This window comes from Podarcis filfolensis (genome assembly GCF_964270895.1).
Source record: "Podarcis filfolensis genome assembly, chromosome: 10".
Lineage (NCBI taxonomy): Eukaryota > Metazoa > Chordata > Lepidosauria > Squamata > Lacertidae > Podarcis > Podarcis filfolensis.
The window spans coordinates 24,187,030-24,211,014 of record NC_139612.1 but is presented as its reverse complement, the minus strand read 5'-3'; the positions used below and the strand labels follow the sequence as shown (position 1 = coordinate 24,211,014).

Genomic DNA, 23,985 nt, shown 5'->3' with positions numbered 1-23,985 from the left:
CTCTGATATTTCTACTCAAATGCTTTGTTGTTGACTCATGATGAATAAACTGAAGACATAGGACACCTTTCTTCTCACTTCACCCTCTGTCTATTGACTCTGATTATCTGCTAACATCACCATCCATCCTATTAACAGGTACATAGCTATGGCTTTTCTTTGAATCTTCTTCCCTTTGTCTCCTATATTCAGTCCAGTTACAGGCAAGTGGTCCTTCCTGTCTGCCCCCTGTAGTCCACACCTTGGTAAGCTTTCATCTTGATTACTGCTATCTTCTTCTCTCCGGTCATATTGGGGGCTCGTACACACTTTCACTTGCCCTATGCCTAGAAAGCATGGGTCTGAGTGGTTTTCCACTTGACCCACACTTTCTAGGCATGGGTCTGAGTGGTTTCCCCCTTGCCACGATCCTTTCCCTTGGGAAAGCCCACTCTTTAGCTCTAAATCGGAATACACCCAATTGCTGTTTGCTCCGATTGAGCGCTAAAGAGTGATTTTCCCAGAGGGAAAACAGCAGGACAAGAGGGAGAAGCCCTTGGTGTCCTCAGCTCTAGCCCATATCAACTGCCTAAATCATACAACTTTCATTGCTCTGACCAACTGGGAAAAACACACACACCGTTGCTAAGCACATGCGGTGTTATCAGGGAGAAGATACACAGGCAACTTTTTCGTGCGTGCAAATGCACAGAAATTTCAGTGTGGCTAAAAGGGTGTGTGTGTGTGTGTGTGTGTGTGTGTGAGAGAGAGAGAGAGAGAGAGAGAGAGAAACTTTCTAGATAATGTTGGGAATTTGGCCAACCTAGATGCAACACGTTAGCAAAACAGGAGCAGTATTTAATAAGGAAATTTCACAGTACGAGGTACTGCATTGAAATGCATAACAAGATTTAAAGAGCCAATAACATAAGCTTGAAAGGATAAAATGAGAGGATATTTTGCACAATGACAAGCCTAGCATTCTTTTGGCAGCTGATTCAATCTGCCTAAATCTAAGGGCAGCCCTAGGCATTTGGAGTATTTCTCTTGAAATAAATCACATTTCCCTCTGCTTTCCAGTGGAAATTACCTTATGCACAATGAGCTCGTGAGTGCCATCTGGCAGTGTCCTTCCATTTTCCTGCATCAGAGGGACGAAAGAAAAACCAAACAACTTCTTCTCCCCCTTTTCTTTTGCTGAAACACATATATAAATTAAAAATCCACCATATTCCAGGCTGGAAATGAGAATGCATAGATTCAGCGAAAGCAGAGTTGCATATATAACTTGGCACTCATCCACAACCAAAAGTCAGAAATGTAAATAATAATAATAATAATAATAATAATAATAATAATAATAATAATTTGTACCCCGCTCATCTGACTGGGTTTCCCCAGCCACTCTGGGTGGCTTCCAACATACATAAAAACATAATAAAACATTAAACTGCTTCCCTATACAGGGAAGACACCTTCAGGTGGCTTCTAAAGGTCATCTCCTTGACATCTGATGGGAGGGCGTTCCACAGGGTGGGCGCCACTACAGAGAAGGCCCTCTGCCATAGTGAGAAATCCATAACCTACAAAACTACTAATAGGACACAATCCAGCAAACAGCCACAACTCATACAGAAAGCAATGCGATAGGACACATTTGGACATGCTTCAATTAAAACTGAGACTAACAAAGGCTGCCAGGAGCATGGGAGCGTGAAGGAGGAAACTTACAATGGTCTCATCTCCATGTTGTGATAAGCCAGTATGTCTTAGTCTTACATGTACATTGCCCCTGTTGCGTAGCTCCCGCAGGCGGCTTTTCTCCCAGCATGCATGGCGCCTGGGCAGCTCAAACAATACACAGTACAGCTTGCCATGCTGTCCACACTGAAACTATGTGAGTGTTAAGTCAGAAATAAACCAAGAACTTGATTTCTGGCTTAGTGTTCATGGTTAGTTTGTTTAAAACAAACTGCGGTCCAGGTTTGGACAATGTGATATCATACAATGGCTTGCTTGTGTTGTACAGGCACAGGGTGTGAGTATGGCTGTGTGGGTGTGTAAGGTGGAGAGGGACCTATGCAGCAGGGGGAGGTACATTCACAATTAAGCCATGGCTGAAGACGAACTATAGCTTCTCATGATGTGTGAACTAGGCCAACATGATGGCATAAATCTATGCAGGAAATAGTTCATGGCCAGGATCGGAATCATTCCCCAAAATACTGTAGGCAGCTACTTCCTTATGGCAGCATCGGTTCTAAAATAATTAATAACGTGTCATTCCAATTCATCTTTCTTTACTGAGCACAATCCCTGACTCATCCAAATTACAGAATTATACCAACTATTTTGAAAATACTTACCCTGATTCTGGATATATTTAAAATGCAAGAAAATTCAAATTCAAAACAACTTACTTTCAAGTAAGCGTGCTTAAAAGCGACAGCTTGCTAGGAACATAAGAGCAATACTCTGTACTTACATCACTATTTGTGATGTTTTTTTTAAGAAAAGTTGATGAAATACATCTATATCCTAGCCAAACTAGAAACTAATCTAAAGTCAGATCTTGAGGTCACTAAAAGAGTTGAATAAATCCTAGCTAGCTAATACCTGCAGAGATCTTTAAACAATCCCTTTCCACAACAGTCAAGAATGCAAGAGATAAGGAGAAGCAAGCTGTATTCTCAGACCATTTTGTTCACCACATACAAATGTGAGAGATCTGAAGAAGAGAAGGCAAAGACTTCTAAAACTGTAAATTGTGGCTCTCCTTCAATATCACCTTACATTGCTTTGAAGAAAAGAAAAATGTAAAATGTTCCAGAAAAAAAATCACCCACTTGCTCCTATTTCTGTGCTCTTGTTTTACCTCATGGAATAAACATGTCACTTCCCTAATAATTCTATTATTTGAGCCCACAACCCTTGCAACTCTCTAGAACAGTGGTTCCCAAAGTTTTCCCCACACAGACCACTTGGAAATTGCCAGAGGTCATGGTGGACCACGTAATGATATTTCTGCTTGTAATGTGCTATGCTAGGTGCTGTATGATTTTTAATTGTATTTTTACAGACATGCCATGGAGCACCTGAATAAAGCTTGTGGACCAATAGTGGTCTGCAGACCACAGCTGGGGAACCCCTGCTCTAGCACAAAGCTGGGGGAGCCTGTGGAGAATATGGGAATTGGGAGTCGAACAACATCTGGAGGAACACACCCCTGCTCTAGAACCTTCCAATTATTTCCCCTAGCAGTCTGTGTAGGCAGGAAGCTTTTAGCTTATAGAATTTCAGATATTTTTTCTCAACTGTGTTTGATAGAATTGTCATTTACATCCAACCCTCATAGGGGTGAAAAGTATTTAGGTAAAACAAATACTATCAGAAAGGCAAATAATAATGGCAGAGATATTGAGGAAAACCTTTACAGCTACAAATACCCGTAGCCTGGTAAAGAGTTTCATACACTCAATAGTTATGGAAGAAAACCCATCCCTTTCTGCAGGATAGTGCTAAGGCAAAGCTGTTAATGCCAGTGGATAGCTGGTTTTCAAATGTGATTCCCTCTCCCAGTAAGCTGCAAAGAGTAGAAAATCTGTCTTAAGTCAGTGCGCACGAAAAGCATTTGAAAAGCTCCGAGACTGCCTAGTGCAACTCCAAAGCACTACAACTTATGAATAGGTCTTACTGGAACAGTGTCGGAATTCAAAGCGAAGATGAGCTCCCCTGAATTTATCCACAGGAATAGGAAGTTTCAGCAGCTCAGCCCACCTGGGACTGTTGTTGTGGTAAAGCACAAAGGAGTGAAATTCAGTGGCTGGTGGCTCTCCAGAGCCAAAAGAGATAAAATCCTGATGAAGAGAGAAAGAAAGCAGGTTTAAGGCATTACTTTAGAGCCAAAATTAACATGGACTCTGGAAAAAAGACGTCAAAAGCATCTACGGAACATTGCCAACCCTTCATTGACCTTCTCAAGCAAAGTTGACAGTCTCGAGCAAAGGCTCAATAAGTTCCCTCATTTATTTATTTTTTGGCCTGCCTGGGACTGCAAAAGAAGCAAGGTTATGAAGGTCCAGCAGGCCATGGTATAATTCATGGGCTGCATTTAGCTTGGTCACACAAGCTGCGTAGGCCTAACTAGAAGTTGCAATTTGTGTGCTTGATAGCTGTGATTATGACCCCATGAATACCTAGTGTACATATTTCTCTCTATTGGATAGCTGGACTGTGTACATTGTTATAAAATCTATGGGTTGTCATTGATTGCAGAAGGTTACCATTTAGAATAAAATACACAATAGGAAAGGTTAAGGAGAAAGCTTGAAGAAGAAAAATACCTTTAAGATTTGACCACCACAGTCCACAATGTACATTGTCACTTCTACATTCCTAGCCACACTTTTTCCTCCCTTCTCAAACTCTCCTCTTTCTATTGTGATATATAAGTCATTCCTCATTTCACCTGCAGGAGAGGGAAAGAAACAGTTGAAGATTAACCCAAGCAGAAACAACACAGCCTTGATCTTCGCTTTAAATAGCAAAATAAAGTAATACAAAATTGGGTAATAAGCCCAGAAGGAAGGAGTGCTAGATAAAATTTACTCTGTAATCACACCGTGTGTGTGTGTGTGTGTGTGTGTGTGTGTGTGAGAGAGAGAGAGAGAGAGAGAGAGAGAGAGAGAGAGATAATAGTAATGATGAGATGGGATCCGTTCTGCAAGAATTGTATAATCAGAGCATGATCCTCTCTCAGGCACATGCCCACAGGACAGGGTAAGGCTCATCCTAAACCCCTTGTACTGCTGTAACACAACATTAAGCTGGCAAGACCATGCTGGTGTAACAACACTCTTGCAGCAATAGGACTCCATTGGTGCAAGGCAGAAAACTACGAATACCAATGTATGTGAGGGAGGCCTTTGGCTCAGTCAGGGTCCCTCTGCACTACACACATCTGTCTGTATGCACACAGAGCTCTTTTCCACATCAGCTGAACATACAGATGGCATCTCTCCCGGAAGTGGGGTGGGTGGGAGGTGCACTCCCAGTTGTTCCTTGCCAAGAGGGATTTGCTGATGGTGTCCATCAGTGAGCCTCGGGAAGCTGTCCATTTGCAGATGCGCTTTGAAATCAAACCGTGTCTGCAAAGCAATATCATTCCTTTGCAGGGAGCTTTGCTGGCCCACAAAGGTGAAACATTCGTTTGCAAATGTACTTTGCAAATGGACAACTTCAAAGGTTCCCACTGCCAATGCCTATCAGCTGATAGCACTACCCATCTGCCCAAAATGGCCTGTGGATAGTGAGCCAGTTCTTGATCTGGTCCTTGGGCTGAAAAAAGCACACACACCCATCTTTAAAAAAAAAAGAAAAGGAGGGGAGGGGAGCTGAAGGTATTAGTTAAGCCAACTATTTTTGCATGCAGCAGTTTGTATCGTGGAGTGAGGAAGGAGCGAGCATGCAATCAGCTGAGGTCCTTTCAAGTAACTTTTCTTTAGCCAGGTTACAATCCTATTTAATACATAAAAATATATTACGACAGGCACTATGAACAAAATAAATTCCACTATGCAGCGAACTGTGTTTCAATAATTGCTCTATAACAGAACAAAGGACAAGAGCAGTAAGTGTCTTAGAAGCTGGTTGCTAATTTTGTATGTATTATTTTAAGGGAGAGAATCATCATTCCACAGCCGGAAGCATTTTAATTAATGCTGCAGATAATATTAAAGTGACTGGGAATACTATGCTTAAAGACAAAAAACAATCAAGACTCATTCAAGCTGGAAATAACTTCATAATCCATTCCTCGTGTAAATCTGTTATAGTCGTACTAGATCTTAAGCAAAGCATGCGTGCATTTGCCCAGAGATGCATATACCAATACAAAGCCCAAATCTCAATTCAAGAAAAGCCATTTGGCAATTAGCGAGTGTAGATATATAAAGAAAGAGTTCCCAATAGAATACCTAATAAGAGCAGACACAGAATATTTGAAAAAGGCTTGAAAAAGCTGAAAGGGAGAGGTCAATACATAGGACTCCAAACACCCCGAGAGAAGGATGTAACATAGCGCCTGCCTGTGTGGAGAAGCTTGGTAAGAAGACTTTGTATGTGCTCACATAGCAACAACAACAACAACAACAACAACAACAACAACAACAACAACAACAACAACAATAAAATTTTATTTATATCCCGCTCTCCCCAGCCGAAGCCAGGCTCAGGGCGGCTAACACCAATAAAATAATACAGCATTCTAAAATAATTTAATTACAAAATTAATTCAAATCAAATTGATGGCAACCATTGGGCTAGAGTTCTGTGAAGATTGCCAAAGGAGGGAGTCAGGCTGTGCCCTGGCCAAAGGCTTGGTGGAACAGCTCTGTCTTGCAGGCCCTGCAGAAAGATGTCAAGTCCCGCAGGGCCCTAGTCTCTTGTGGCAGAGCGTTCCACCAGATCGGAGTCACAGCCGAAAAAGAATGGTGGCACCTCTATCTTGTCTGCAGCAGTTAGGAACAGCCAGGTTCATATCCCAAAATATAGGTGCAAACGGTAGGCAAACAAACACCCCCGATTTGTCATGGTGCCCAGCCCTCCAATGTATGTTGTATGCACAAGACGATATCATTAATACAATGAACACCCCCTTCCCATTGTACCCTATCACAAAATACTTCAATATCAAAAACTATGGGCTCCAATATTGTGCAAGTGGTGTTTCAGTCATACAGTGGGGCTTCCCATCCCTCTCCTCCCCACCAGCAGTCCCCACATACTCCCCAAATTATGCTCTAGAGGCTTACCCAACCCAGTGGGGCAAATTTTGAGGCGATGTGACAGGCTACAGGGAGGGTAGCAAAGACGAGAGGAGAGGAGAGGAAGGGAAAGTCACGCTGTGAGAGCAGAACTATGTTCCACTCGCACAGTGGCTATGTTGGATTCAACCCTATATTACAAACGTAGGCCATCTTGAAATGCCTCCATCCCCTAGTAAGGTAATCACCGATGATTCAATATGCTTTAGGATGTGGTTGGAAATGTGAACAATTCGTCACACAGATTGGCATTCCATGTAGAATTGGTATTCCATGGTCCCAGAACATGTACACACCATGTACATGGATCAATGCGCATTCACATATTTCAGCTGTTCACAGACCACTTATCACTGCAGTCTCTGAGCAGCATAAAGGATCACAAAAGGTGAAACAGAGATAAAACTGGTTTAAAATGAATTAGAAAGAATTTTTAAAAAATTACTTAAAATGCTTGCTGACATAAAATAAGTCTTCATCAGGCACCAGAAGTTCAACTAAGCCTGCCAAAGCGATGGCGTTGACCTTCAAAGCCCTAAATAGCCTGCATACCTGAAGGAGTGCATAAACCTCCATCGCTCAGCCCAAACACTGAGGTGAAATTCTGAGGGCCTTCTGGCGGTTCCCTCAGTGCGAGAAGTGAAGTTATAGGGGCAGAGGGCCTTCTCAGTAGTCGCTCCCACCCTGTGGAATGCCCTCCCATCAGATGTCAAACAAATAAACAACAATTTGACTTTTAGAAGACATCTGAAGGCAGCCCCATTCAGGGAAGTTTTTAATGGTTGATGTTTTACTGTGTTTTTAATATTTTGTTGGGAGGTGCCCAAACTGGCTGGGGCAATGCAGTCAGATGGGTGGCATAAAATTATTCTTGTTATTGTTGTTGTTGTTAATATTATTACTATTATCTCAGATAGGAGAGAGTTCCACAGAATTGGGCCCACAGTACTGAATGCACTGCTCCTGGTGGATATGGTGACTTCTCCCTACCCCCCCTCCAAGAAAAAAAAAGAAACTTCAGTGACTGAGCAGGGATGTAAAGATTCAGGTGGTCCTTAAGATATCCTGGATCCAAGTTGTTAAGGGCCTTGTATGTTTATACAAAAACCTTGAACCAAGCCTGGTAGCATATGGGCAGTCAGTGCAAGCTTCTTGGAGTTATGTGATGGCAGCAGCTTGTCCCACCAAAAGAAGTGGTCTACTTGAAGTGAGCCCCAATCCTTTAAAAAGAGTTGGAAAACTTAGATAATTGGACACTTTTTGTCAGCTACCCAATTATTTCGTTTTACTTGAATTATGTTCATGGCCACTTTTTTAAAAAAGAAAGATCATCAACAATCCCTGAAAAAATGAAGTCCTAAGATAAAATATATAACAAGCTAAATACAGTGGTACCTTGGGTTACATACGCTTCAGGTTACATATGCTTCAGGTTACAGACTCCACTAACCCAGAAATATTACCTCGGGTTAAGAACTTTGCTTCAGGATGAGAACAGAAATCGCTCAGCGGCGGCGCGGCGGCAGCAGGAGGCCCCATTAGCTAAAGTGGTACCTCAGGTTAAGAACAGTTTCAGGTTCAGAACAGACCTCCAGAACAAATTAAGTTCTTAACCTGAGGTACCACTGTACTCCAGAAATTTTAAAGACATCTTCCCTGGACTTGGGAACAGTCTTCCAAAGTAAAGTGTTAGGATTCTTTTGTTTTGTTTTCTAAAGAATATTCTAAACTACACATACTACTTTCTTGGCAGACTATGACTGGTTAGCAAAGTTTCTGGACTACAACTCTTATCATTCCTGACATTTAGTCATGCTGGGTGGGGCTGATGAAATTTGCAACCCCATAAAATATTTTGAAGGGGCACAGGTTTTCCTCTCCTGCAGAGCAAAAGTGAAACAGGTATTCCTGACAGCTACCCCACATTAAATCCCCGGTGCTGGTTGCGTTCCTGCCAGAGCAGCAAAATGGAAATCAAACACAGTTGCATTATGAGCACATTGTTCTCCCTGTCACTCCAAGCTCAACCCTTTATTGACAAAACACACAGTGAATCCAATAAATCAAGGTCACGGGAGGAAAAAGAAATAAAGAGTGGAGTGGCTGCGATAAAAGTAATTGTGCATTTATTGAACTTATTGAACCGAGTGTGACCAGACACCTGTTCATTTGCTGATTTTATTTGGGAAAACCGAAATTCATTGGCAGACATGAGGCATCGTCCCTACTTTCATTCATATATAAAAAAAATAAACAGCATCTGAAATACAGGCTACATTCCCCACAGATCATAACAGTTTTATGGATGGTTATAGTTCAAGCCCTATTTACTTAACTGTATTGCTTTAAACTTATTTTTCGATAGCTAACACAATCAGAAAAAACTTTGTGACAAAGGACTCTGGTAAAGGGGAGGGGTTCCCAATTGAATTTTATAGACTTTGCAATCAGCAAGAAGTTTCTGACTGCAAGAATGGAAGAATATTACTATTATGGGAATAATATTGGGTTGCATCAAGCGAAGAGATGACTCTCTTGGGGCTTCTGCACAGCTTGATTGCTTGCATAATGACCTCGAAGGCTGGTGGGTACTTGTTACTGAAATTTGTGGCAAACCTGCCTGGCAGGGAAGGGGCTGAGACAGGGTTCTGCCTGTTGTATGTGTGTTGCAGAAGAGAAAATACGGCAGTTCTCAGTGTAACCAACTAAGGAGAAAGAAAGCTGAGCTTTATTGCTGGGTAGCAGTAATTGCTGGGTAGCAGTTGTTACTTTTGGAAACAGATAATGCTTTACAGATTAGATCTGGGCTGCCCCCTATGCTGAATGTTTGCATGTTTGTAATCAGACAGGTACAGTGGTACCTTGGTTGTCGAACTTATTCCGTTCCGTTCAACTCCCGAAACCGTTTGAAAACCAAAGCGTGGCTTCCAATTGATTGCAGGAGCTTCCTGCACTCAATCGGAAGCCGCATCGGACATTCGGCTTCCGAAAAACGCTTGCAAGCTGGAACACTCACTTCTGGGTTTGCAGCATTTGGGAGCCGATTTGTTCGGGAGCCAAGCCGTTCAACAACCAAGGTACCACTGTATTATGAAACACCACTGACTCTCCAATCCATGCAGAGTCACCAGAAAACTGATCTAGTAAAAGGCCGCATTTAGAAGTTCCTCTTGCTTAAGGAACTGAGAACATGTGAAACATTATTCTCTTTCATGAGATTGATGATTCTGCTTTTGGATGATTCTGGCCATCTCTTGGTCCTTTTCAGCCTGGTGTTAGTTCTCATTTTGGGACAGAGACTGCATCCATAGCACAAAGATGCAGTCCTTTCCTTTCTAGAGTTTTGCACCCTTGGAGTTTTCAGTTAGATATGGTGACTCCCTGGAAGCACGCTGGAATAAGTGGAATTCAGCAATTTGATCACATTTGTCCTAGAACACCTGAAGAGCCGAACACAAACTGCTGGTTTTAACCTTTAAGGCTCTTATCCCGTATAAGCCTGCCAGGTCTTTGCTCCAGGGACCTTCCCTTCTAGAATAGCATTTCTGTTAGTTTTTCTGGCTGTGAAGCTGTGGAATGTTCTGCTCTTCCTCAAGAGGTTAATTTCTGCTCCTTTTGAGACGTATAAAACCTTTTGGGGAGTCAACCTGAATTGTTTTATATTTTCATTAAAAAACCAAAACCAAACAGGTTTAACTGTTTCAGAAACATCATTTTGTTCAAAAGTGGTATATAAATACTGGAATACTGTAACAACAATAAAAATTAATGTGAGACAGTACTCCCAGAACCCAATTTGTACAGGTACACTCATTAAGTCACAAGGAACAAACAGGAGACAAATGTACAGCAAATATCTGAAAGAGTTGGAAATTAAATTCTTAACACAGTTAATAATCTAAGGCACAGTTCTTGCATTCCAAGTTTGGGCGTAATCTCATAATGGTAAGCCCTTTAAAAGAAATAACTGCATTCCGGTTGTACAAATCCAACACCTTTTTTTTGTCTTCTTGATTTATAGCAGAGTCAGTTGAGTACAGAGAGGACAGAAACAGATTCAAATAACACAATTCCTCAAGGAGACTTTTATCTGATGAAAATACTTCCCTGTAGATGGTGCTCACACCCAGCATCTGAGCTCTGTAGTGTTGATTAATTACAAAGGCCCCTAAGCAGAAAATAATATTTACTGCTGTTGAAGGAGAAGAGGATTTTCTGGGGGCTTTCCCTATATCAATGGGGTCTAGGATGGGTCTAAAAAGAGCTGGAAATTGATTGGGAAATACTGACACCCGAAGCTTTAAGGTTTAATTGCTTGATATCTGAGACTTACAAGGGTCATACACAAAATCAGATGATTTGTGATTTCAACATAATAGAATGATTTCAACATAATATTCTCTGGGATGCTGATTATAAATCTATCTGCACTTTGAAGCCTATGGCTGAGTCTCTGACACTTCTTCCTCTTCCCAACAAACTATATTTGCGCATGATATATAGGAATAATAGTCCTGTTTAAGAACGTAAGAGCTCTTTTGGATCAGATCAAAGTTGTATTTAGTCCAGTACTTGTTTCCCACAGTGAACAACCAAATGCCAAAAGCAAAACATCAGTGCAACATTTGAAGATAGCGATCATATCTCCTCTCAGTCTCCTCTTTCCCAGGCTAAACATACCCAACTCCTTCAACCATTCCTCATCAGGCTTGGTTTCCAGATTCTTGATCATATCGGTCACCCTCCACTACATATTCCAGCTTCTCAATCTCCTTCTTAAATTGTGGTGCCAAGAATTGGACACAGTACTCCAGGTGTGGTCTGACCAAGACAGAATAGAGCAGTACTATGACTTCCCTTGATCTGGACACTATGTTTCTGTTGATGAAGGCTAGAATAGGTTCAGCATTTTTTGCTGCTGCATCACACTGTACTCATATATCCTTTTCACATGTACTATCAGTAAGCCAGGTCAAGCAGCTACAAATCCACCCAACAGCTACTTTATCCAGCCCATATTTTACCAGCTTCTCTGCAAGAATATCATGGGGGACTTTGTCAAAAGCCTTACTGAAATCAAGATACACTATGTCCACAGCATTTCCCTGATCCACCAAGCTTGTAACTTCATCAAAAAAAGAAATGAGATTTGTCTTGCATGACTTATTTTTGAGAAACTCATGCTGGGTCTTAGTAATCACAGCATCCTTTTCTAAGTGCTCAGAGATGGACCGTTTAATTATTTGTTCTAGGACCTTTCTTGGTATCAAGATCAAGCTGACCAGTCGGTAGATATCTGGGTCTTCCTTTCCCCCCTTCTCAAAAATTATAGACAAAGGTTCTGAGATTACATTGGTAAACTTCTTTAGTACTCTTGGGTGCAGCTCACCAGGCCCTGGAGATTTGAATTCATTTAAAGTAGCTTGTGACTCTCCCGACCACTGCTGCCTGTGTCCTGTGGGTTGCCCATCCCATCTGATTAAAGCTGTGTGTTACTCATGGAACAAAGTCTATCCTACACTGCAGGAGATACAGACAGAAAGGATAACCTTCTGCTTTTCATTTTCCATATTGCCTGACCGCAATTAGCAAAACAAACATTCATTCTTATTAAGATACGATGATCACTATTCAAATAAAAAATATCCTTTACAGCATGTGCCGTATCCTCACAAAAGTGGTTCAGTAGGCTCACAAAAGAATGGAGCCAATTACTAAGCTGATGTCAAAATCTATATTTTTAAGCAAAGCCCATCACAGCTGCAGTAGCGCAGCTTATAGATAGCCGCTGAAGTCTACCAGCGGCTGGCCACACACTGCTCCGCTGTAATGTGCATTTTCATAGTGGCACAGAACATCACTGTGTCTCACAATGGGAAGTCAAAAGAAGAAAAATTATTTATAGCAGCCAGAGGAAAATGTGACAACGCACAGCAGAGAGCCGCTATATCATGCACCGCTAGCAAAGAATGGAATAGAGCTAATAGGGATGCCTGGTGCTCGGTAAAAGCTGTTACTCATTAGCATCAGTTACACCAGCTTCCAGGGTGCTTGATGGCATTTTCTCAAATTACCAAACTACAACACCACAGAAAAAGGTAAGGAAAGCTGGACTGCAAGTAGAAACCACTGAACTTCAAGCAGTTATTTATGATGTATTTTGGGGAGAAGATTCTTTGAATCATCTGCATGGTATTCTGGACAGAATCAGGACGTGGCAGAAGATTAACCTTTCACCCCTGCAATCAACATAAAGCTGAACAGGAAATAAAAGGGAGGAAGGACCTACGTAGTATCCAAAATGGGTTCTTCCTGGCTTCTGTACACCATGCAAAAATGCAGACCAAGCAAAAATGAGAATTATCTGTTTAAAAGCTCTGAGATTAGCTTTCAACAATTAAGTGTGCAATAGTCTCAAACATTTAACAACAGGAACTCGTGGTTCTCTGCCAATACTTGCTGTGTCTGGGACTGGATGATTTATAGCTACACTCCATTTGATTCTCAGAGCTAAAGCTCCCAGAAATTCTTGCTACGCACTCCTGTCTACGCAAGCCAGCTGCTGCCTAAGCACCTAAATCAAACTGCTTTGACACCCTAACCTCTCCACTTCCTATCATCCTAACTTTACTCCTGCTTTCTTCATTCCATTGTCAATCATGCCTACCTGGACATGCTCAAGTCTAGACTGTTCTTCCCCGATGTCTGTTTTGCTTGCCCTAAAACACACACACACAGACACACAAACTTTTTTTGCCATGGTATGATTTACCAGTCATTCAGAAATTCCAAAGGCTTGGACCAGAAGTACAAAGATTTACTTGGAATTAGATCCTACTGCTTTCTGCACGATTTATTTCCATGCAAGCATGCTTAATCATGGAAGATGCAAAATCTAAGCTTTACAAAAATCATCAAGGAAAAATAAGTTAACTTTCCATTATCATCCTTTGTAACCTCATGGAGTAGCTGCTGCAATGCCCTTTAGCTATAGCTTCCCTTAGAGGTAATTTAGAAGAACCAGCTGGTATAAAATCCCATGGCCCACCTCTTTGCAGAAGTAGGGTTGATAGGAACATATATAGTCTGCTGTACAATTTGCTGCACTAGCTATCTATCTGCTTCCTGATCCAGCTGACAAGTGTCTTTTCAACCACCTCAGAGCTTAATTCCCATTTTAGGATAGGATTTTTCTTATCTTGAGTCTTTAACCCACCTGGCATGATAATGTTGGAAAAGCCCAGCTTTCTTGTTATCGATACTCCATGGGTAAACATGGATGTGTAGTCCCTCCTGATTTGTTCAATGTCTCCGTGTAGCAGCTGCAGAGACACAGCTAGACCTATAAAAGGAAAAGGAAACAGTCAAGAAGCAGTCATTCTTCACTTTTCCAGAGAAGCACCAGGAGCCATCTGTCAAAACAATCTAGACAAGAAGCACATAAATCCACAGGGTCAATAACAGGTACTGTATAGACCACCAATTCTTGGGGACCATAAAGTGTTCTAGAGATTGGAAATCCGTTTTCCCATGCAAACTGACTTCAGAGATCATCAGGTTCCATAATAAAATGGGCAACATTCAGAAATAAGGGCTTCACAGTTAAAAATTATAGGCGGAGTTTGGCTTGCTTCATTTGTAGCAACAAAAGCACGGCTCGGCTGTTGGGTTCATCCACTCCCTCCCACTTGCATGTTCCAATTGCCTCTCTCCCTTCCTGTAGTCTGCAGTAGTGTCTGTGCACGAGAAACTAGTTTGCACAAGCAGTAGTTCACCTCCAAATACCAGAATACGAAACCTAAATGCAGTAGTGGTCTGGTGATTGTTGTGGCTGAGGATCCAGTGGTCAGATAGACTTCTGGAGCAGTGGCGTAGCGTGGGCTGTCAGCACCCGGGGCAAGGCAAGTAATTTGCGCCCCCTAACCTGTGGATTTGCGCCCCTAAACCGTGGATTTGCACCCCCTAACCCTAACCCCCAGATGTTGCGCCCGGTGCGGCCGGGCCCCCCTGCACCCCCCACGCTACGCCACTGTTCTGGAGGACTGCATTTGGCCTCCAGGTCTGAGGCTCACCATGCCTATTATACAGTCTCAAATTTTCCAAAACATATTCAACATGGCTACACCTTTTGAAGTCTATTGGTCCAGAAAGATTATCCACAGCACCTTCTATTCTGATTTTCATGGATATTTTGCCCGTGATAAAAGGGACCACAGATGACATGTTCTAACATTAGAGATGTGATAATTCAATTTTCAACTCATCCCGTATGTGTGTGTGTAAATACACATGTGAACACAACTATAATGGGGACTTTTTAAGCACTGGCCATATTATTTATTACCGTTTAACAAATAACTTTGCTTAAAACATTTATTTAACTGAGTGATTTTTTTATTGCCTTCTTAGAGACAAAGACACATTTGATACAGACTACAATTACTTCAAAGAAGTAGTCTGCTAAAATAATAAGATATTCTGCACTGCCTGGTGCCGTGTAATCCTGTTATTCTTCCTAAACACTTTAAAGTTCAAGACCTTAAATCTAATTAGCATTTAAAGATTTCTTCAACCACTTCTTTCATCTGCCTCAGACTTCCTTCGGAGAATTGTATTTCACCCAGGAAGCAGGAGAATATCAACCACAAAAGCAGCTTTTAACCCAGGACTTGAAGGAGCTGTCAAGGATGTTAGATTAAGGCCCTTTTCACTTGCTCAAATACCACTTTCAATGTACATTGCATAGGTGCATGTGGATTGCAGTCTTCACCCTCTCCTGCAAACACACAGTACATGCAGCTGAGTATGAGATGGATCTTTCCCAGTATTCAAATACGGCAAATAGGAAGAGAGTTTGATTCCTGCCACAACTCACCATGCTTCTGTTTATCATGTGATGTTGCAAACCCAGGGCATCAGTATTGTATCTCCAAAAAAGTAGGCAACTAAAGAAGAATATTCAGCAAAGGTAAAGGTAAAGGGATCCCTGACCGTTAAGTCCAGTAGCAGACGACTCTGGGGTTGCAGCGCTCATCTCGCTTTACTGGCTGAGGGAGCCGGCGTTTGTCCACAGACAGCTTCTCTGGGTCCTGTGACCAGCATGACTAAGCTGTTTCTGGCAAACCAAAGCAGCACACGGAAACGCCATTTACTTTTCCGGCGGAGTGGTACCTATTTATCTACTTGCACTTTGACGTGCTCTCAAACTGCTAGGTTGGCAGGAGCAGGGACCGAGCAACAAAACACAGGTTATGGAACAACAAAACACATTGGTATGGAAACAGGCTCTCCAAGTGTCCCTATTTTCCAGGGACATTCCCAGATTTACAGAAGCTAACCCTGTTTCTGATTTGATCCTTTAGAAGACAGCTGAAGGCAGCCCTGTATAGGGAAGTTTTAAAATGCTCAATGTTTTGTTATGCTTTTATATGTGTTGGAAGCAACCCAGAGTGACTGGAGCAACCCAGTCAGATATGTGGGGTATATATAAAATTGTTGTTGTTGTTGTTGTTGTTGTTTGGAGTGTCCCTATTTCCTTTGGAGAAATGTTGAAGTTTATGTGAAATAGGCACTTACTTGTTCAGGTGTTGAGGTCCCAAGTCATGTACAACTTTAAAAGGTAAGTACCAGCATCTTGATTTGGGTCCTGATAAAAAGCATTGCAACCCTCTTTCCAGTTGGTGAAAAAGCATTCCTGAATACTGCTGCAACCTGCTATTCCTTGGAGTGCAAAGAATCAGAAGTAACCCATGTTTGCGAGCCTACTAAACGAAAGTGTGGGCCAGCTCATTTGCACATAAAGTGTTAATAAGCCCTGAGCAAATTCCAAGACCACTGGGACCAGACAGGCACTGTATTACCTTTTAAATATACTGAAGCCACGTGAGACCAGTACTCACTTTCATGCAAGGTTTGCTCCATTGTTGAGAAACCATTTTATATATACTGTATATATTGTACCAAGTACAAGGTATAGCACAGATATCTGAAAAGGTGTCAAGTTTAACTAGGGTTACAACTGCCTTCCAGGCTTTCTACAAGCAAATTTTATGTGGAGTCTTTATGCTTCATAATAGAACTACTTTTTTTGAAGTTGCACAATTCAGGTACCACTGAAACAGGATGAATGATAGCCTGAGATGCTAACAATAGAGTTTATTGGTACAAGGCAGCTACTGAATGTCCTATATAATAGAATTTTTTAATAAAACTGTAGCTGTCAATTACTTTAAGCCATTGCTGCAAGGGCGTTCAAAGTGAGCTTAGTCAATAGAACATTATCTTCTTGTTTAGATTGCTATAACAATATAACGAAACACCTTTCCAATCTAGCAGAATTTTAATAGCATTAAAATGTAAACAAAGTATAAGCTGGCGTAGGAAGATAATCATGGCTTGAGCATCCAGCTGCACACATAGCAGCTCGAACACTTGGCTGTGTTAGATTATTATAGCCAGTGCAAGTAATGAGAGGGGAAATACAATAGATTGCATTGCAGTCAGTGAAAATAATGAGGGTGGAAATTTTCTGACCGATAAATGAGCAGTGCGGATCGAGCAGAACCGGCGCAATTTGTGTGCAGCGAGACTCATGCTCATCATTACGATATGCAGAATGGGTGGGAAGACATTGCATCGATTTCAGGCAGCTCTGCGCATGGAAATGTATTACCACTTCACAGGTGTAGCCAACGTGGTGCCTTCTAGACATTGCTGGACTACAATGTCCATTATCCATGAACATTGACCATGCTGGTCAGGGCTGATGGAGGCTGGAGGACAACAACGGATGAAGACCATCATGTTGTCCACTCCAGAACCACTAAATGGGGCTCCTTTGGGCAAAGCAGAGCTATGCAACATAAGGTTGTAGGGAGGGGGCAGATATTACCTCCATATCATAATTATTATTATTCCATAATATAATGCCACCATGGCGCTTTACAGAGTAACAAGTCAAGTCCTTGCCTTGAGGAGCTTACAATGTACAATTTGAAGGGAAAAAATGCCTTAGCTTTGCTATGTTCTACAGGAAATCATGGCATGAAGTTCACAATGGGCCACAGAGCAAGGAACCAAAGATAAATTCATGTCTTCAAGCATAATTAGAAGAGTGACACACTCATGAGATGCAAGAAAAGTCAAGGAATGGAAGATGTGGGAGGGAGAAAAAGATAACATGACATCTTGCTACTTTTGCCTTCAGGCGTGAGTGATAGCCATTTATGTATTTAGGAGGGAGTGAAGGGTTAAACCTGGGAACCCTTCTAGGCAATATTGTCAGTAAGCTACATGTCAGCAGTGGGCAGGGCCAAAGGGAAAAGTGGGAGGAGCAATGAAAGTACATTTTACCTATCTATAAGCTAGTTTACACCCCCACACCCCTCTGTCTTCCATCCAGAAAAGCAAGAATTACACAAGCACACACTCCAGCCCAGCAAAAACAGGGCATGGTCTGGGGAGAGTTCTGAGGGCCGAGTTGAAAGGCCTGTGGAGGGCCACATTGGTCCCCTGGTCATGTGGTTCCCCACCCCTTCTCAAGGATCAGAGGCTAAACTTGCTTATTAGAAGCACATGATCTGAGGAAGGGCCTGGAATCCACCACTTCCACCATCCAGCAGCAGCTGTGTCCCAAACTGCAGTCTAATTACTGTACTAGGTACTAGAGACTTCAATGGGTGTCTTAGGAAATGGAGCCAGTTCCATCGTCATAGGTTCGCCCCTTCTTCTGCAAGGCCCAGCCCTGGTTTCTGTTCCTTAGTCACACTGGAGTTGGGAGCTGGTTTTTATATTATGGATGGCAGATTGTCCCCTCTCTTGTAACTGTGAGGCTTCTGCTAAACGTGCATAAGATGGGCAAGGAACCAGATAAGGCTGCCAGAATGGCCCCATAAGACATTTCCATCAGCCGGTTCTATGTCACAGAGAACTTTGTCTTTCAGTTATCCTAAATCCCCCCCCCCCACAAGCAGTGCTTGTCAAACGTGAGAGGTCAAAACCAACTCATGGAAACCATGCTGTGTCCTATCACCACCTGCTATGACTAACTACTTACTCCTCATCATGAGTCAGTGCTCACCTCAATAATTATATTGGCTCAGAAGTCATGGTTGTATTTTAAATCATCTTTTCGCGCCTGGCTTCCTGAGATTTGAGTCATGAAGATATATAAACTGTAAGCAAAACTTTCTGGTCCGAAGAGGAGAAGGGAGCAGAAAACTCACAACAAGCTCGAAGCTTGTTCCCGTAATGCTAAGCTACAGTCTATCATTGTGTCTGAATGCTGTCAAAATAAACTAGGAGGCAAAGCGTTGCTCATCTTGAAGATCAGAGTGTGCTCTCCCTCTCATGCTGTGAGAAGCAAAATGTATTATTTCCAGTATCTTGATTTCTAGTCAATACTCGAGTGCCTTAGCTGACCATTAATTTCAAAACATGAACATTGCATGGGAATTCCATTTTCAAGTAACCTTGGCTTGCCCTTATGTGCAAATCCAGACAAACAGTTTCGGATCCTGGCTTGATATACCACTGTTTACATAATGGCATCTGAACTTAGTTGAAAACAGAAATGAAAGCTTCTTATCTCTTCCTCGTGGTTGCATCAAAAAAGGACAAAGAAGGGAGAGCGCATGAGTAACACTAAACCATAGTTAAGTGTTATGTTATGTTGAAATCAAGCCACTGACTGATGGTGCAAATGGCCAATGAAATTACGCCTATTGTTTCATTTGCTTTGCTATCTCCTACCCTTTAAGAAATAGTGTTATTCAGAGAATCCCCATCTTTCTAAATTCTAAACAGGGCCCCATGTTTCTAAATCTTTAAAAGAATAATCTAAAAAAATAATCATCATCCAGGAACTAGATATATGTGCATAGCTTTTATTTTATTTTAGTCAAAAATCTCAAAATACTTCTCTTCTACTGTCAAGTCATAATTAAAGCTAATTGAGCAATAATTACCAAGCAAAAAAATCTCCAAAGTTCATTTGCCTTGGCTTTCCTTTTATTGAGAACAAAGTGAAATGCTTCCATGCTGTGTGTATTTATGTTGAATCACAAAGATCTCAGCGTCATTCCTGCCTTGAATTTCTTTCTAACAGCAGCCTTCGGTGACAATTGATGTTTAAACACATCAAAATCTAATGTACATAATCTCCTTGCCTCAGAAGTGTAATGAAGGATTAAAATGGCAGATTAATATCCTGTCACAAGAGTGCAAAAGCAATTATACAAAAGCACTCTAACGTATGGGTGCCAGGGAGAGTGGGTATAAAACACAACTCTTCAAGTGCTGTTGATGTATTTCTGAACTAAGCAGAGGCATATTCGAGAGCAAGCTGAATCAGAGACCTAGCAAAAGATAGCTTGGGATGATTACATAGAAAAGCATGATCGGTCACATGTCACTAAATAAGCGTTTCCTAACTTGGTGCCCACTACACGTTTTGGACTGCAGTTCCCATCAGGCCTAGGCAAATCGTCCTTGAAAATAGGATGCTGGACTAGATCCAGTGGGGCTCTTCTTATCTTCTTATCAATGGGAACTGAGTCCAAAACACTTGGAAGAGAGCCAAATTCAAGAAGGTTGAAGACATAAGTTCCTTTCCTCCTTGATGGGAGCAGGAAGATGCTCATTATCAATATGGTAACAAATGTATTCTATAGAAAGAGGCAGGGATTTTTGTCAGCCATCTCAGTGGAAGCTCCTCTTAGGCGGGTTCTGGCACCATTGCTGGTGGAAACCATTGCCATGTGAAGAGATCAAGGGAGGAGATGTTCATGGTGAATTTCGGCACCTCTTTTTTTCTAGAAAAACAGCACTGGAAAGAGGCCAGAACAGAACATTTTCTAGATGATATGGTGCAGCTTCGCCTTGCACCAAAAGATCTATAATACAATTTCCACATAATTTACTATAAAGAGCTGACAATCAACCAGCAGACCTCAGCTGCAAATGATGAGCCCAAGTTGTAGGCACATTTTTACTATTTGAGTGAGGGTATGAATTTAATAGTTCTGCTGGATCTCTCAGCAGCGTTTGATACCATCGACCATAACATCCTTCTGGACCGTCTTCAGGGGCTGGGAGCTGGAGGCACTGTCATACAGTGGTTCCGCTCCTTCCTCCTGGGCCGTGTTCAGAAAGTGGTGGTGGGGGATGAGTGTTCAGACCCCTGGGCTCTCACTTGTGGGGTGCCTCAGGGTTCTGTCCTCTCCCCCATGCTTTTCAACATTTACATGCAGCCGCTGGGAGAGATCATCAGGAGGTTTGGGCTGGGTGTTCATCAGTATGCGGATGATACCCAGCTCTACCTCTCTTTTAAATCAGAACCAGTGAGGGCGGTGAAGGTCCTGTGTGAGTGTCTGGAAGCGGTTGGAGGATGGATGGCGGCTAACAGATTGAGGTTGAATCCTGACAAGACAGAAGTACTGTTTTTGGGGGACAGGAGGCGGGCAGGTGTGGAGGATTCCCTGGTCCTGAATGGGGTAACTGTGCCCCTGAAGGACCAGGTGCGCAGCCTGGGAGTCATTTTGGACTCACAGCTGTCCATGGAGGCACAGGTCAAATCTGTATCCAGGGCAGCTGTTTACCAGCTCCATCTGGTACGTAGGCTGAGACCCTATCTGCCTGCGGACTGTCTCGCCAGAGTGGTGCATGCTCTGGTTATCTCCCGCTTGGACTACTGCAATGCACTCTACGTGGGGCTACCTTTGAAGGTGACTCGGAAACTACAACTAATCCAGAATGCAGCAGCTAGACTGGTGACTGGGGGCGGCCGCCGAGACCATATAACACCGGTCTTGAAAGACCTACATTGGCTCCCAGTACGTTTCCGAGCACAATTCAAAGTGTTGGTGCTGACCTTTAAAGCCCTAAACGGCCTCGGTCCAGTATACCTGAAGGAGCGTCTCCACCCCCATCATTCTACCCGGACGCTGAGGTCCAGCGCCGAGGGCCTTCTGGCGGTTCCCTCATTGCGAGAAGCAAAGCTACAGGGAACCAGGCAGAGGGCCTTCTCGGTAGTGGCACCCGCCCTGTGGAACGCCCTTCCAGCAGATGTCAAAGCGATAAACAACTATGTGACATTCAGAAGACATCTTAAGGCAGCCCTGTTCAGGGAAGTTTTTAATCTGTGATATTTTATTGTATTTTTGGTTTTTATGGAAGCCGCCCAGAGTGGCTGGGGAGGCCCAGCCAGATGGGCGGGGTATAAATAATAAATTATTATTATTATTATTATTATTATTAATAGGGGCACGAGTGGCGCTGTGGTCTAAACCACTAAGCCTCTTGGGCTTGCCGATCAGAAGGTAGGCAGTTCAAATCCCCGTGATGGGGTCAGCTCCCATTGCTCGGTCCCAACTCCTGCCAACCTAGCAGTTCAAAAGTACCCCAAAAAGTGCAAGTAAATAAATAGGTACTGCTCTGGCGGGAAGGTAAACGCTGTTTCTGTGCACTGCTCTGGTGTTCGGTGTTCCATTGCGCCAGAAGCAGCTTAGTCATGCTGGCCACATGACCCGGAAAAACTGTGGAGCGGACAAACACCAGCTCCCTCAGCCTGTAAAGCGAGATGAGCACCGCAACCCCAGAGTCGTTCGCGGCTAGACTTAACTGTCAGGGGTCCTTTACCTTTACCTTTCTGTATTTAATACCATACAGGTTCAGAGAAAGTCTGTTCAATGAAATGAAAGGTCTCAATGCACACACACAGAATTGAGAAAAGGGTGTCTGTAAGATTTCGATATTGTCACCCTACAAGAACAAACATCAATACAGAAATGGACTAATATGTCACCTACAGGACAATCTTATATACATCTGCTTGGAACTAAGACATGCTGTGTTGGGGCTTACACTGCCAGTAAATGTATTTAGGACTCTGACATTAATGCTGTCTCAGGGCATCATTTGAAGGCAATTCAATCTTGCTGAAAATATGTAGCTTCTGGAGCTAGGTGGAAGATTGCCTGGGAGCCCTGGCAGGTTGTGGTCCATCATGGAAGAAAGGCAGAATAAACAGCTCAGGATCACAATACCTCAAGGACCATGAACTAACCTGGACCCTGCAATCATCATCTGAGGCCCTTCTTCAGGTGCCTCCCCTGGAAGATGGCAATGCAGGAATGGGCCTTTTCTGCAGTGGCTCTGTTTCTGGAATGCTCTCCCCAGGGAAGTTCGCCTGGCGCCTTCATTACATATCTTAAGGTGCCAGGCGAAAACATTTCTCTTCAACCAGGCGTTTGGCAGATTAACATTCTATGACCTTTTAAATGTGTCTGTGGGAGAGGGTTTATTGGTTTGTTTTGCTTTTGCTTTGTTATGTATTCTGCATTTTCATTTTATATTTTTATGTTGTGAACTGCCCTGTGATATCTGAATAAAGGGTGGTAATTAATAATAACAATCACCATCATAATGGAATAAATAAATTAAAACTGATTCAGAAATTCCTCTGGGCTGCATCATGTGCTCATAGAAGTTTACATGACGGATATAAGTTGTAAATTAGTTGTCCGTGGATCTCTGATGCAGCATTTTCCAAAATGAATTGTGTTGTTGTTGTTTTTAAAAAATCTTCAAATGCTTCAAATTTCTAGCAAAAAGCCCCAAATTGATCACTTGGGTATGGAATTACTTAAAGCTTGTAATTCACTAACATTACAGCTACTACATAAACCAGGATAAGACAACATTCTGGCTTAAATTAAGCATCCTTTGTCTCATGGGCGAATACACACACATGCATGGTTTCTTAAGTGTAATAACTGCATCTCTAAATATATCTGTAAAAGTATCTAAACCTCATTCACTGAACTTGTGCTTACTCATGTGCAAGTCAGCAGCATGAAAAAATTCACATATCTTGCCCAAACATATGCAACAACAGCCTCTATGACTTTTGGATAATTAAGACTAAGAAGTACTCTTAGTATTGCCAGGGCAATATAACACACTAAAGTTTAAATGCAATGCAAACACCATGACCCTACCACTTTTTAATTAAGACTGCAGCATGCTGACTTTCTCATTACATTAACTCTTTCAAATCTCCCATGTCACCAGGGTTTCGCTGCATCATGAATTTAAAATGGCAAATTCACCTTACATTAAAATGTGCTCTGCAGCAAATCACCGTTATCACAAAGCCCATCAAAATGCCATGCGCAGAGATAAG

General features: G+C 42.4%; 2 protein-coding genes across 9 annotated transcripts in view; both read right to left on the bottom strand.

Moving 5' to 3' along the window:
* The window catches only part of LOC310743932 (uncharacterized protein), a 419,281-nt gene that overhangs the window by 133,962 nt on the left and 261,334 nt on the right, over positions 1-23,985 (bottom strand). The gene's annotated exons all lie outside the window — the stretch shown is intronic.
* The window catches only part of DOCK4 (dedicator of cytokinesis 4), a 250,389-nt gene that overhangs the window by 90,244 nt on the left and 136,160 nt on the right, over positions 1-23,985 (bottom strand). For all 8 annotated transcript variants that reach the window (XM_083574292.1, XM_083574293.1, XM_083574286.1 and 5 more), the window contains exons 13-16: positions 14,020-14,145; positions 4,323-4,447; positions 3,674-3,836; positions 1,070-1,176 (exon numbers count right to left, since the gene is read on the bottom strand). In XM_083574292.1, coding sequence (XP_083430418.1) covers positions 1,070-1,176; positions 3,674-3,836; positions 4,323-4,447; positions 14,020-14,145 — 521 coding nt within the window. The remainder of the gene's footprint in view (positions 1-1,069; positions 1,177-3,673; positions 3,837-4,322; positions 4,448-14,019; positions 14,146-23,985) is intronic.